General features: G+C 54.6%; 2 protein-coding genes across 5 annotated transcripts in view; one reads left to right on the top strand and one right to left on the bottom strand.

Moving 5' to 3' along the window:
* Nucleotides 1–6454: 6454 nt before the first annotated feature.
* Nucleotides 6455–12739, top strand: GALK1 (galactokinase 1). Its single transcript, NM_001003104.2, is given in 8 exon segments — nt 6455–6629; nt 7494–7683; nt 8121–8240; nt 8428–8563; nt 8700–8881; nt 12049–12199; nt 12299–12461; nt 12550–12739. Coding segments are annotated over 8 exon segments (1179 nt in total). The 5' UTR covers nt 6455–6464; the 3' UTR covers nt 12622–12739.
* Nucleotides 12740–12857: 118 nt separating this feature from the next.
* The window catches only part of ITGB4 (integrin subunit beta 4), a 30045-nt gene continuing 27693 nt past the window's right edge, over nt 12858–15209 (bottom strand). For 2 of the 4 annotated variants that reach the window (XM_038546580.1, XM_038546581.1), the window contains 6 exons: nt 14924–15073; nt 14154–14342; nt 13908–14063; nt 13666–13827; nt 13466–13576; nt 12858–13333 (listed from right to left, as the gene is read on the bottom strand). In XM_038546580.1, coding sequence (XP_038402508.1) covers nt 13194–13333; nt 13466–13576; nt 13666–13827; nt 13908–14063; nt 14154–14342; nt 14924–15073 — 908 coding nt within the window. In that variant the 3' untranslated portion in view covers nt 12858–13193. The remainder of the gene's footprint in view (nt 13334–13465; nt 13577–13665; nt 13828–13907; nt 14064–14153; nt 14343–14923; nt 15074–15209) is intronic. The other 2 variants (XM_038546579.1, XM_038546582.1) reach the window with 2 other exon arrangements.

Genomic DNA, 15209 nt, shown 5'->3' on the forward strand with positions numbered 1-15209 from the left:
GGATGGCTCTGGCAGCCCCATAGCACAGCTGGCTGGATCTGCTCCTGGCATGGGTGGCAAAGAATCAGCCCAATTCCCAAGAGCTTTGGTTACTGGCCTAGCTTCCGAATCAGGAGTGTTCCATGTAGAAGCGGGCTGCTGTGGCTTCAGAGAGCAGCTGCCCGCCCCCTCTCACCCAATCCCTTATTTGAATCTGAGCTTTCTGTCTTCACAACTTAGTATGCAGGAGCTGAAGCTGGTCAGGATGCTCCGGGGGACCAGGTGGTGGCTGAGAGGGCAGGCTCAGGGGCAGCGAGGCTCAGGTTTGAGGCCCAGCTGTCCCATTTGGATGAGTTCCTTTACCCATCTGTGCCTCCCTATCTGTAAAACGGGAATAAAAACAGTTACTACCTAATAGGCTTGCAAGGATTTAATGAAATAATCTGTGCAAAGCCTGGTGACTAAAAGTATTTGACAACGGAAGTAAAGGGCACTGGCCAATCAGAACACAGCCTGGGAATAAACAACCAGCACTGCAGTACAGGCGACTGCAAGCTCCATATCAGTATTATCCGTATTACAGAAGCTATTATCATGAATATTACAGAAGGGCCAAGGGGGTCCAAATCAGGAGATAGGTCAACCCTCTGGGAAGAACCAGAAAAGCATCTCCCAGAATGAGTGAGAGGATGGGCCATCTGCAGAAAGCAAACATTTTCGGAGAAGGTGTCTATAGATATTAGCATAGAAGATGTGCACCCAGGTCCCGTCGGGGAGCCAGGCTGTGATTGCAACAAGCAGTCAGAGCTACAGGGAGCCCAGAGACCTCAATTGCATGAAGAAAACCTGGGTCTAGCAGGGAGGATCCAAGGGCTAAGAACTGGACACAAGGATAGACAGACTCCAGTAGAGAAGAGGCACTTTTATTATTATTTTTTTATTTTTATTTATTCATGAGAGACAGAGAGAGAAGGAAGCAGAGACACAGGCAGAGGGAGAAGCAGGCTCCATGCAGGGAGCCTGATGCCTGACTCGATTCCGGGACTCCAGGATCATTCCCTGGGCCAAAGGCAAGCACTCAACTGCTGAGCCAGCCAGGCGTCCCAAGAAGAGGAACTTCTAGAATGCCAGTCCTCAGTCAGGAGCCAGGCCTCACAATAACCCACTTGTGCATCAGCAACCTCTCGGCCTGCCTCAGTCACTGGGCTTCTGGCCAGCATGGCGGAACTTCCATCACTGGATAGTGTATCCCTGTGGTGGGTGACCCTGGGAATTCTATCATGATGCCTCAGTCCTGCGTGACAGTTGGCTCTGGCTGTGCTGATACTAGTGAGTTTTTCAGCCAGCAGAGAAGAGGACAGACCTTGGGATGCAGTGTCTGCATTAAGGTGTCATCTCTAATCCCCTGCCCCTCCCACCCCAATCCCATCATATCTGGCCAGGAAAATGGGAGGGAGGGTCAAAGGTCAGAGACAGACTTCCTGCTGGACAAATTTCATGTAACATGCTACACGGGATTAAAAAACTGAGAGTAAACACATCTTCCAAATAAAATCAATGTTTCAGAGTTCATCAGTGAGCAAACAGGAGCAGGCCCCTTGGTGAAACCCGGTTCTCCAAGAACAACTAAAACAACACCAAGGACAAACATGGGGCAAATGGATGTGTTTTCAATCAAACTGAAACAATAGAAATAAAAGGAGTATAGGCTTTACAGGGATTAGGACTCCTCCTCTCTCTCTTTACTCAGAAAGCTCTTTCCTACTCCAGCAGAGCACTTAGCCCCAGGGGGCCAGATTGTGTCTTCCTCTCGCCCAGAGCATGAGAGCCTGGGGCTCTTATCCGGCCAATTGCACAGGAGAGTCCAGTGATGTCTGTTGAATTAATGGATGACTGATAGTAATAGCAGACATTTATTCTGTGTTTACAAAGTGCCAGCTGCTGGGCCAGGCCCTATATGAAGATGAGCTCATTCAGTTCTTTTATAACAGGAATCACTAGCCCTATCTTACAGCTGAGAGGTCAGAAAGGTCCAGTTATCTGCCTGAAATCACACAGATCTCAGATCACAGATAGTCAAAACAGAGATTTGGGCTCAGGACCGTTGGATGTCAGAGCTCAGGTAGATAGAGGATTCACAGAGAAGTGGTTGCTTCGTCCCACACTGCTCCAAGAGTGGTGCCCGTTGGAAGGCATGGTTTGTGAGTTTAATCCCATTTCAACCAGCCCCAGGAGCCACTCATTGTCTTGTTTTGTTTTGTCTGTGCCAAAAAATGCTTTACTGAGGAGTGCTCAAAAGTAGCAAGCCATCAGATGAAATTTGGAATTGTTGTATTTCCCAAAGTTTTTTTTTTAAGATTTATTTATTTTGGGAGGAAACTGAGTGGCTCAGGTTTAAATTTTTTTTAAAAGATTTTATTTATTTGAGGGGGATCCTTGGGTGACTCAGCGGTTTAGTGCCTGCCTTGGGTCCAGTGTGTGATCCTGGGGACCCAGGATCGAGTCCCACATCGGGCTCCCTGCATGGAGCCTGCTTCTCCCTCTGTCTGTGTCTCTGCCTCTCTCTCTCTGTGTTTCTCATGAATAAATAAATAAAATTTTAATATATATATTATGATATAATATATATATAATATAATGATATATAATATAATGATATCATAATATATATGATTTTATTTATATATATATAAGATTTTATTTATTTGAGAGAGAAAAAGAGTATAAGAGAGAGAGAGAGCATGAGCAGTGGGAAGGGGTAGAAGGAGAAGCAGACTTCCTGACGAGCAGGGAGTCAGATGTTCGGCTCCCTCCCTGGACCCTGGGATCATGACCTGTGCCAAAGGCAGACACACTGACTGAGCCAACCAGGCATCTCAAGATATATTTATTTTATTTTATTTTTTTAAATATTTTTATTTATTTATTCATGATAGTCACAGAGAGAGAGAGAGAGGCAGAGACACAGGCAGAGGAGAAGCAGGCTCCATGCAGGGAGCCCAACGTGGGATTCCATCCTGGGTCTCCAGGATCACGCCCTGGGCCAAAGGCAGGCGCCAAACCGCTGCGCCACCCAGGGATCCCAAGATATATTTATTTTAGAGTGAGAGAGAGTGCAAGTGTGTAGGTGGGAGAAGGGCAGAGGGAAAGGGAGAGAGGGAGAGAATCTCAAGCAGACTCCTCACTGAGCTCGGAGTTTGACACAGGGCTTGATCCTACAACTCTGAGATCATGACCTGAGCTGAAAGTAAAAGATGGATGCTTAACCCACAGAATCACACAGGTACCTCTCCCAAAGTTTTTAAAAACAGTTTTGAGGGATCCCTGGGTGGCGCAGCGGTTTGGCGCCTGCCTTTGGCCCAGGGCGCGATCCTGGAGACCTGGGATCAAATCCCACGTCGGGCTCCCGGTGCATGGAGCCTGCTTCTCCCTCTGCCTGTGTCTCTGCCTCTCTCTCCCTCTCTCTGTGACTATCATAAACAAATAAAAATTTAAAAAAAACAGTTTTGAGATATATTACACATATCATACAACTCACCTATTTGAAGTATAAAATTCAGAGGTTTGGGCATATTTACAGACACGTGCAACCATCACTATGGGCAATTTTTAGAGCACTTTCTTTGCCACAAAGAGAACTCAGTAGCCTTAGCTATCACTCTTTATCCCTTCCATTTCCCTCAGCTCTAAGCAACCATTAATCTTTCTATCTCTGAAGACTTGTCTACTTTGAACATTTCATATAGATGGAATCATACAATTGATGGTCTTTTGTGACTAGCTTCCTTTGTTTACCAAGTTTTCAAGGTTTAACTGTGTTGTATCATGAATCAGCCTTCACTCTTTTTATGCCTGAGTAAAAATCATTGTACATGCCACATTATCTTGATCCATTTAGCTTTTTTGGGTTATTACCACCTTTTTAAAAAAATTTACTTTCTTTAATAATCTCTATATCCAAACTGAGGCTGGAACTCACAACCACCAGCTGAGCCAGCCAGCCACGTGCCCCAGGTTATTACCACATTTTGGCTAATATGGATAGTGCTGCCATGAATATTAATGTACAAGTTTTGTGTAGACATATGTTTTCAATTCTCTTGCATATACACTTAGGAATGAAATTGCTGGGTCATGGAATCCCTGGGTGGCTCAGTGGTTTAGTGCCTGCCTTTGGCCCAGGGTGTGATCCTGGAGTCCCAGGATCGAGTCCCACATTGGGGTCCCTGCATGGTGCCTGCTTCTCCCTCTGCCTGTGTCTCTGCCTCTCTCTCTGTGTCTCTCTTGAGTGAATAAAAAAAACTTTTAAAAAAGGTCTTTCCAAGTCTCTTGCCCATTTTGTTATTTATTTTTTTTAAGATTTTATTTATTTATCCATGAAAGATACAGAGAAAGAGAGAGGCAGAGACACAGGCAGAGGGAGAAGCAGGCTGAATGCAGGGAGCCCGAATCCGGGCTCAATCTAGGGGTCCAGGATCAGGCCCTGGGCTGCAGGCGGCGCTAAATTGCTGAGCCACCCAGGCTGCCCCTCTTGCCCATTTTAAATTATTTGTCTTTTTTTTAAAATATTTTATTTATTTATTCATGATAGAGAGAGAGAGAAAGAGAGAGAGAGAGAGAGAGGCAGAGACACAGGCAGAGGGAGAAGCAGGCTCCATGCCGGGAGCCCAACACAGGACTCGATCCCGGGACTCCAGGATCGCACCCGGGGACAAAGGCAGGCGCTGAACCGCTGAGCCACCCAGGGATCCCCAATTATTTGTCTTTTTTGAGTTGTAAGAGTTCTTTATATATATTTTTTTCTTTTTTAACTTTTATTTATTTATGATAGTCACAGAGAAAGAGAGAGAGAGAGAGAGAGAGAGAGAGAGAGAGGCAGAGACATAGGCAGAGGGAGAAGCAGGCTCCATGCACCGGGAGCCCGACGTGGGATTCGATCCCGGGTCTCCAGGATCGTGCCCTAGGCCAAAGGCAGGCGCTAAACCGCTGCGCCACCCAGGGATCCCTTCTTTATATATTCTTGATACAAGGTCATTAAATATATGGTTTGAAAATATTTTATCCCGTTCTGTGGGTTGTCTTTTCACTTTCTTGATGGTGTCCTCTGAGGCCACAAAAGTAGTTTATTTTGATGAACTACAACTTATCCGTTTTCCTTTTGTGTCTTGTGCTTTTGGTGTCATGTCTAAAGAGCCACTGCTGGGGCACCTGGGTGGCTCAGTTGCTTTGGGCTTGGGTTGTGTGATCCTGGGGTCCTGGGATTGAGCCCTGCATCGGGTTCCCTGCTCAGTGGGGAGCCTGCTTCTCTCTCTGCCTCTCTCCCTTGCCTATGCTCTCTCTCTAATAAATAAAATCTTTAAACAACGACAACAACAACAAAAAAAGCCACTACCTCAGCCAGGTCCTGAAGATTTAACCCTATATTTATTTCTAGAAGTTTCCAGAGCTGCATTTTTAAAAACTGAAATGTAAATAACATAGTGTTATGTGCTTCAACTATATGATTCAACAAGTCTATACATTACTGTGTCCTCATCACAATAAGAATATCAGAGCTGCGTTTTGGGCCAACCCCTGAGCAGACCCCAAGCTCTATCTCTGGCTACACCTCTCTACAAAGCCTTCACCCTAGTCCCAAAGAGGCTGCTTACATTTCAGGATTTCTACTCCGGGGTTTTCATATAGGTGCAACTGGACAGGGGTCCAGGCAGGGGTTGGGGCCAGCTTAAAGGTTCAGGATGCAGGCTGGTGAAAGAGGACGTGGTAAGTGAGTGTCAGGCTCTGGGTCCAAGGCTCGGGAGGGACCAAGGAAGCACCTGCTGAGGCCAACAGTCCCACCTTAGGGGGATTGCTGCCATTGGTTCCCCCCCCAGGAAAGGCTGGGCCCAGTGCTGTCCAAGGCCCCCCTTTTTTCAGTCTTCCCTCGCTAACAGCTATGCCGGCGGGGCCCGTCGAGCTCAGGAGCCCGGAGAAAGTGACTCCCTGATCACCACCAAACTTGGCTTTCTTTTATCTCCGTTTACATCGCTTGCTAGGCCACCCTCTCAGAGCCCCGGGATCAGATCAGGGTCTGATGACCTCTCACGGAGACAGGGCTCTAGGACCTAGGAGAACCTTTGGGAAACCCAGGTCCGCGCCGCTCCGACTGCGGGTGGGTGCAGGGCCGGCCCGGGTGGGTAGCACAGACCGGGCGCCACCACGCAAGGCCAGCCCGGATCCTGCAGTCCCCCCGGCCCCCCTCGAGGGGGCACCCGCCGGTCTTGCCCGAAGTCCTCCGCCCGGGCGCGGCGGGGGCGTGGGGGGTGCGGGGACGCGGCGGCGCGCGCCCGGCAGGTGGCTGGGCCGGGGGCGGGGCGGGGCGGGGCGGGGCGGGGCGGCGGGGGCGGGGGCGGGGGCGGGGGGCGCGCTCAGGAATGCGCGCCGCCCCCGCGCGGCCCCGCCCCGAGCATCCCGCGCCGACCGGGCCGCGCTGCAGGGCGAGCGTCATGGCCGCTTCGAGCCCGCCCCGGGCCGGGGAGCTGCTGGCCGAGGCCCGCAGAGCTTTCCGGGAGGAGTTCGGGGCCGAGCCCGAGCTGGCGGTGTCGGCGCCGGGCCGGGTCAACCTGATCGGGGAGCACACGGACTACAACCAGGGCCTGGTGCTGCCCATGGTGAGGGGCCGGGAGGGGCGCCCCGGGGCAGGGCCGGCCGAGCGCCGGGGGGGTGCCTGGCCCCTGCGTGGATGTGGCGCGGCCGCCCCGGAGTTTGGGGGCGCCGGCGCGTGGGAGAGGCCCGGGGCCGGGGTATTTCCCACGGTGGAAGGGAGGAAGCGGGGGACCCGCGAGGAAGTAGCTCGGAGGGGGTGTGCCGACGCCTCTTGGCTCTAGCCTGCCCTCTGTGGACCGCCCATCCTCACCATCAGCTTGTGGGGCCCCGACGTAGCATGCGGAAGAGGGCACTTCGGGCTCTTCAGAAGCCCCAGCCGCAGGCTTGGGGGGAACTAGCCCTACGTCTCCTGGCCCAGCTGGCTCCGCTTACAGAGGAGGAAACTGAGTCCCAGAGAGGGCTAGTGATCTGCCTGAGGTCACAGAGCTAGTCGTGGTGGGGCTGCAATTAGAGTCAGGCCTCCCAGCTCTCAGCCTGCGGCTCTTTCCACTTGGTGCAGCCTGGCAAGTGAGTGGGTACCGCGCGCCGGAGACCCCCAAAATGGGAAGGCATCAGTTGGAGCTCTTCTGATTCTCGTTTCCTTTCGAGCTCTCCTCCTGGTTGCCTCACAGCTGGGGAGCCCATGTTCAGGGCAGAGTCCAGATCTATACTTCTGCAGCACTGGCCCTGCCCCTGAAGACCCAGGGTCAGGATCCAAGCCCTCAGGGCCAACTCAGCACTGAGGTTCTTCCCCAGGACACCCCCTGTTTCTTTGTTGTTGTGCCTCAAAAGGAATCTGAAACCTTTCATTCCTCAGAACTTTAGTATGGCCCCATCCCTTGGTCGGCGGACAGAAGCTTTACATACTCCCTGTCTCTCCTGCCCACCAGGCGCTGGAGCTGGTGACCGTGCTGGTGGGCAGCCCCCGGGCAGATGGCCTTGTCTCCCTCCTCACCACCTCTGAGGATGCTGATGAACCCAGGCGGCTGCAGTTTCCACTGCCTACAGCCCAGCGATCACTGGAGCCTGGGACCCCCCGCTGGGCCAACTATGTCAAGGGAGTGATTCAGCACTACCCAGGTATGGGGCCTCGGCCTGGGTCAAGTTCACACTAGTGCTCTGAGGACCACCTCTCAGCTACAAAGCTCATTAGCTCAGCTAATCCACCACGGGATAGCTTGCAGGAAAGAGTATCTCCGTAGTACAGATAATGAGACTGATATCCTGAGAGGTTCCAGAACTTGCCCTGAGCTGCTCATTATGATTGGAGGAGCCAGGATTCAAACCCTAGCCTGTTGGCCTCCAGCGCTGTAAACCAGAAGAAGAGTTAGGAAGACTGTGTCCCAGGAACCTCAGGTGGGAGGTTTAAGGGTAGTGGGACCAAGGTGGCCTCTGACAATTGAGATGCATCCCCGAAAGGAGCTACCAGGTAGTTGGCTCCCTTCATACCGAAACACATGCCCTTCGTGGGCCTGTCTGCCCATACGGCCCATCTCACCACCACCCGTTCTTTCCAGCTGCCCCCCTCCCTGGCTTCAGTGCAGTGGTGGTCAGCTCAGTGCCCCTGGGGGGTGGGCTGTCCAGCTCCGCATCCCTGGAAGTGGCCACGTACACCTTCCTGCAGCAGCTCTGCCCAGGTACTTCCTAGATCCCAGCCCCCAATCCAACCCTCCTTCCCCGAGGTTTCCTGGCGGTTGGAGCTTCGGGAGGAGGGTGGAAATCTATCTCCTTGGAGTGTTGTTGGAGCTGCTGCTGCCCCTCCCCTCCACCCCCTACACGCCCTCCTGGGCTGTGCCAGCCTCCCCACCTTACCCTGTGTCACAGACTCAGGGTCAGTAGCTGCCCGGGCTCAGGTGTGTCAGCAGGCCGAGCACAGCTTCGCAGGGGTGCCCTGTGGTATCATGGACCAGCTCATCGCACTGCTCGGGCAGGAAGGCCACGCGCTGCTCATTGACTGCAGGTCAGGGGCTCCCCTCGCCCCCTCCCACCTCATCATCAGGAGTTTCTGGGTGGAGCATGCCCACTGCCTGGTGTGGCAAGCGGACACTTGTCTCACGCCAAGGGCTTGTCACCTCCCCACTCCAACTCTGTGCCAGGTCCCTGGAGACAAGCCTGGTGCCACTGTCAGAGCCTAAGTTGGCTGTGCTCATCACCAACTCCAATGTGCGCCACTCCCTGGGCTCCAGTGAGTACCCTCTGCGGCGGCGCCAGTGTGAAGAAGTAGCCCGGGCATTGGGCAAGGAAAGCCTTCGGGAGGTGCAGCTGGAGGAGCTGGAGGGTGAGAGCTGGCTGGGTATTCTGGGGGGTTGCCGGGTCCTGCGTGTGGCCTTGACCTTGCTGTGTCCTCCCTCATCTCCAGGGGCCTCTGCTATACTCTGTGCACTACCCCCAACACTGCAGACTGAAGGTTCCAACCTCAGCAGGGCTGCTTGAAATCTTTTTTTTTTTTTTTTTTTTTAGTTTTTATTTATTTATGATAGTCACACACAGAGAGAGAGAGAGAGAGAGAGAGGCAGAGACACAGGCAGAAGGAGAAGCAGGCTCCATGCAGCGGGAGCCTGATGTGGGATTCGATCCCGGGTCTCCAGGATCATGCCCTGGGCCAAAGGCAGGCGCCAAACCGCTGCGCCACCCAGGGATCCCTGCTTGAAATCTTAATAGTGTTTTTCTTTTTTCTTTTTCTTTCTTTCTTTCTTTCTTTCTTTCTTTCTTTTTTTTTTTTAAAGTAGGCTCCACACTCAGAATGGGGTCCGGTGCGGGCCTTGAACTCAAAACCCCGAGGTCAAGACCTGAGCTGAAATCAAGAGTCAGATGCTTAACTAACTGAGCTGCCTAGGCGCCCCTTAATCTAATGCTTTTCTACTAAGATTACGGTGCCACTATGGGTGGTAGAGAAAAATACAGAGGAATAAAATGAGCTATAAGACCAGCACCCAGAGATAGCTGCTGCTCACATTTTAGCATATTTTCCTCCAATGTTTTTGTACATCTGTATTTTCAAAGTTTAGTAGATGTAGTATTGTCACTTGTTTCTCTTTTTCTCTCTTTAAAGATTTTATTTATTTATTCATGAGAGACACAGGCAAGACATAGGCAGGGGGAGAAGCAGGCTCCATGCAGGGAGCCCGACGTGGGACTCGATCCCAAGACCCCGGGATCATGACCTGAGCCAAAGGCAGATGCTCAACTGCTGAGCTACCCAGGCTGCCCTTTTTAAGATTTTAAAAAGGGAGTGGGAGAAGCAGCTGAGCAAGGAGCCCTACATGGGGTTCCATCCCAGGACCCTGAGATCATGATCTGAGCCTAAGGCAGACACTCAACTGTCTGAGCCCCCCAGGCGCCCCTCTCTTGTTATTTTCTTAGGATTAGATTTTGAGGAGCAGGATTGCAGAGCAAAAGATACATGTATTTGAAAAGTTATTGATACATGTGGCCAAGAAGATAGTATATTTAGTAGTTTGAAGGCCAGATCAATATCGCTTCATTCTCCCTTACTCTGTGGAGAGGATACTATTTTGATTTATTCATTTTTAAAAGATTATTTGTTTATTCATGAGAGACACATGGAGAGAGGCAGAGACATAAGCAGAGGGAGAGGCAGGCTCCCTGTGGGGAGCTGATGTGGGACTCAACCCCAGGAGCCCACAATCATGACCTGAGCCAAAGGCAGGCAGACAACCAACTGACCCACCCAGGGGCCCCCTCTTCTCTCTGTTTTAGATGAGGGGTCCATAGTAAGTGGCAGTTCTGAAACTCGAACCAGCCAGGTTGGCCCCCTAGCCTGTACTCTCAGCCTCGGGGACGGGCTGCTGGCATTGGGAGTTGTGCCCTCCCTGGCAGTGTGCGAGTGCCCATTGCAGGAACACTGGCCAGCTCTGTAGGACTGTCTGGTCCCTCTCGGTGAACTGTCAGGTTCAGACCTGTCCCACCTGCTCTTTGCAGGTGACCTTGGCAGAGGTTTTCACACTGGAGTACTGTGGCTCTCCCTCCTCTCCACTGCACCCCTTTCCCACCATTCCTTGGGGGTCTCCCCTACCTGCAGACCAGTGCCGCCCTCTGCCTTCTTCAGAGTGTCCTGTGCCAGAAGCCCTACTTTGCCTCCTTCCTGTCCTCTGCCTGGCTCTTCCCCTTCTGCTTGGAAACATGGACAGTTCTCTTCCCTTCTAAAATTGAGTCTCTTTTCCTGTACCAATTTTGGGAGAAGACGTAATGCTTAATGGCCCCCATTTTGTCATCTGTGTTCATTTCTCAATATTCTCAGTTGGCCCACCCCCTTCCCCAGCCACTAGACACAGCAGCCTCTCCCAGGGTCCCCCCCCACACACACCCCCAACACACCAACAGCTTGCACTCCCTCCCCATGAGTGGCCACTGGCCTGCTTGTTCACACCTCTGGTTCTCTGCATGTGCCTGCCCCAGGCTTCGTCCTCTGCGCACAGCACTGGCCACCACTGCTCTACCTAGGACTCAGATTAGAGCCTGCAGCCCCTTGCTCTCCCGGCTGGGACCTACCCTCATTTCTGCCTGCAGTCCTGGAGATTCCACCTGATTCCCAGCGGAACTCCTCATCCCGCCTCCCCTGTAGGCTTCCCCTGCTGACTTCCCCTTGCCTGTTATTTCTTACCCTTGTCACTCGGGCTTGAGACCTCCATCACCCCTGTGTCCTCACTGTTGCCCCTCCCACCTTGATCTCTGATCTCTGACCCCTCCATCCCTTCCTCCCCGACATCAGGCCCCTCGTATTTTGAGCGCATAACAGCTGCTGCCTGGCTCCTGGTGCCCACTTCTCCCAGCTCCAGCTCTCCACCCAGGGCAGTCGATTTTATCCACTGGAGCTCAGCTCCAGCCTGTCCCCGCTTCCAAACCTCTGTGGCACCCAGAATGAAGTAGCAGAGCCCCCTGGCATGCAGGGTGTCGTCATCCACTCAACTTGCTCTCCCCACCTTAGCGTTAGCCAGCGGGACGGCCTGCTCCTGGCGTGCCCTATGCCCTGCCTCTTGACCTTTGCCTGGGCTGTCCCCCAATTCTAGAGCCCCAGCCCCTGGAGGCTGCACTGATGCCTGGTGTAAACAGCGGTGGGAGGACGTCTCCCTCTTGTTCTGCTGTGGGCTCTTGAAGGCAGCACGTATCTCCCTCACCTCAGAAACGACAAGAGTCTGGAGCTTACCCTGCTGCTGATGGGGTGCCTGCTGTGCACCAGGCACCCTGCCGGGATGGGAGCTCCCCCCATGTGTTCTCTCACTCCATGCTTACCGCACTTGAAGTGACATGGGTGCCCCACTTTATATTCAAGGAAGGGAGGCCTTGAACCTTAGTCACCAATACAAGGTTCTGTTTGCAGCTTTGTCACAATCAGGATCCCACCGCCTTGCTGCCCCCATCCCCACGTCTGCAGGGGCTCAGAGGTGGTGGGTGGCGGGTCTGCTGACCCCTTTCCTTCCCCAGCGGGCAGAGAGCTGGTGAGCAAGGAAGGCTTCCGGCGGGCACGGCACGTGGTAGGTGAGATCCGGCGCACGGCCCAGGCGGCAGCTGCCTTGTGCCGCGGAGACTACAGAGCCTTCGGTCGCCTCATGGTAGAGAGTCACCACTCGCTCAGGTGAGGACGCCTGGGTGCCTGTGGAGCCTGGGCGCAGGTGGAGCCCAGGGCAGGGTGGGGCCTGTCCTAGGCCCACCCTCTCCTGTGTCCTCTCTGCAGGGATGACTACGAGGTGAGCTGTCCTGAGCTGGACCAGCTCGTGGAGGCTGCGCTTTCAGCACCTGGGGTTTACGGCAGCCGCATGACTGGTGGTGGCTTTGGCGGCTGCACTGTGACCCTGCTGGAAGCCTCCTTCACTTCCCAGGTCATGCAGCACATACAGGTGGGTGGGTGGGTGCCCGGGGGCAGGAGGGATGGAGACGGGTTCCCAGGGCCCTGCCATGCTTAGACCCCACCTGCCTCTCCCGTAGGAGCAGTACAGTGGTACCGCCACCTTCTACCTCTCTCAGGCAGCCGATGGTGCCAAGGTGCTGCACTGGTGAGGCACTCCTCCAGGATGGCACCCGCTGGGCAGGGGGCCTGCCAGGCAGCAAGTCACGAAGCTCCGGGGCTCTGGCATCTGCCCTCACATCTGGGTGCTCAATAAACTTGTGCCTCCCACCATGATACCCGCCTGCCTCTAGAGGTGGGTGTGTGCTTGGGTATCAGAGAAGTGTGTCAGGACCGCTGCCCTGCTCTGCACAGGCACTCCCTGGAGGAACAGACAGGGCAGAGCCAAGCCGTAGCAAAATCTTTTATTAAGTGCCAAACAAAGCTGGGCCCTTGTCATACTGGTGCCCACTCCTTGGTTACTCACAAATGGGCTGGGGCCTGGGGTAGGGGAGTTGCAGCCAGAAGGGCCTTCTGGGACCTCTGCTTCCTTCATACCCCCCCAGAGGACACCTTCCCTCTGCTCTGTAGCCCGAGGTGCTGGTCCTGTGATCCGATTGTGGGTGCGCTGGGCTGCGGGGGGAGGGGGATCCAAGGATGGAGTAGCTGAGGCAGAGCCAGGGAGAGGAGGCAGGGTGGGGACCCAGGTTCCAGCACACTGTTGGGTAAGGGTGGTGGTGGGGGATCAGGTCTGGAAGAACTGCTGGTCCACCTGGGTACTGAGGGTGCCACTGGTGGTTAGTGTCCGGCTCACAAACTCCTGAGTCACGTGGCGGGTGAGGGAGCCACTTGCTTCCAGGCGCTGGGACCCCAGGGTCAGTCCATCTACAGCAGAAGAAACACTGAAGGACTCTGCTTAGGCCCCTGCTTCCCGAGCTCAAGCTCTTCGTTGTCACCTCCCCCCCCCCCCCCCGCCCCGCCCCGCAGGAGAGCCAGATCCTTTGCCCAGCAGCTCACCCAGTAGGAAGGGTTCGGTTGTACTGGTATGGGTGGTGGTGATGCTGCTGTACTCGCCTGGCAGTGGGTGCTGGACGAGTCCGAGGTGGCTGCCCAGTTGTGGGAAAGGGCCTGGTGTGGGTAGAGAGGCCAGTCAGGGTTGGTGCCGAGTGAAGTGGCCAGAGAAGGGGTAGGAGTAAGGAAGGGGCGAGGCACCGTACCTCCATCCTGGGACTCAATGGTGATGATGCCCTCACGCTCTGGCCCACAACCCTCGGTGGTCCTGGCCTGTACCTTGAACTTGTAGGGCACGTTCTCACTGAGGCCTGGCACGGTCAGCCGGCTCTCGGGGCTGTCCCCATCCACCAGGAATGTGGCTGGTTCTGGATAGGGAAGATGCCTTTAGTGTCTGTGGCTCCCTTCCACCTCTCCCCTGGCCACCCCTGACCTGGGGGCAGGGTACCTCCTCCATGAGCCATCTCACAGGTCACCACGTAGCCAAGGATGTTCCCTTCAGGCCTGCGTGGCCGCTCCCAGCTCAACTGCAGGGAGTCTGGGCTCAGGGCAGTAAACACCAGTGGGCCTGGGGCACTGGGTGTGCTCAAAGTGAAGGGGGAGCCTACAGGCAGCAGAACAAGAGTGTCGGTGTGTAGGTGAGTAGGAGACATCACGGGGGGGGGGGCAGCCATGGGGTGGGGATGCAGCTCACCTGGCAGGGGGCAGAGTGGACTCTGGGGGTGCACCTGGGACTCAATGGTGATGACGCCCTCGCGTTCTGGGCCCCAGCCTTCCTGGCTCTGGGCCCGCACGCGGAACAGGTAGGAATGGTTGGGCAGAAGGTCTTCCACCACCACTGAAGTCTGGCTGGGGTTAGGGATGTTGAGCCGATACAGCTCCCCTGGAGATGGAGGTGGGGGGAGACAATGGAACAGTGTGATTCCCACCCCTGTCCTGATACCACCCCTTCCCTAGGTTGCCACCAAGACCTGGTTGTCACTCACCAGGATTAGCTGTGGTTTGGGAACAGGTGGGATCAGCCTTGTATGCTATGGTTGGTTGTTTAGGATGTACACTACGAGGATAAGTGGAGCCTAAAATCCCACCTACGTTCTGGCTGTTTATGGGCCCAAGTCAAGCTGCTGTGGGTTTGTCTTCCCAGGGAAGCACCACTTCCCAGCTCCCACAAAGGTATCTCCCAGGCCAGCAGAAGCCCTGGGTCCCTAAGCCAGGGAAGCCTTGTTAGGCAAAATGTAGCAGAGAGAGTGACCAGGAGAGAGGCCCAGGGGGCTGGATGAGGACTCAGAAGAGCGGAGGTAGTGAGGAGCATGGGAGTGAGACCCTCAGAAGGTCTGGTGGGGATCGTCCTGTTCAAGGGGCTTGGGTGGATTCCTGTCCGGCTGGATGCTCCCATGAGTCCCAACACAGGGTCGAGCCTTGCAAGGCGTCGCCCCACAGCCGCCAGCAGCAGCTGAGCCTCACCGCCGTTCAGCAGCTGGTACTCCACGCTGTAGCCCTGCAGCACCTGCTCACACTGTGGCTCCTGCCAGCTCACTTTCAGAGATGTGGGTCCCAGTGCTGAGAACACCAGGCGGGTGGGTGTGTTGGGCAAACTCGGGGCCAAGCGGGAGTCTGAAGACAGGAGGCTGTGGTCAGTTTGTGTCCAGGGTCTCTGGGCAGGAGTGCTGCCTCTATCCCCTGACCTCCTGCGGCTGTCTCGTCTTTGCCGACTGCTGGCCTGGCAGCTTGCTCCCCCTGCAACACCCTG

The sequence above is a fragment of the Canis lupus genome, chromosome 9, assembly GCF_011100685.1.
Source record: "Canis lupus familiaris isolate Mischka breed German Shepherd chromosome 9, alternate assembly UU_Cfam_GSD_1.0, whole genome shotgun sequence".
NCBI lineage: Eukaryota > Metazoa > Chordata > Mammalia > Carnivora > Canidae > Canis > Canis lupus.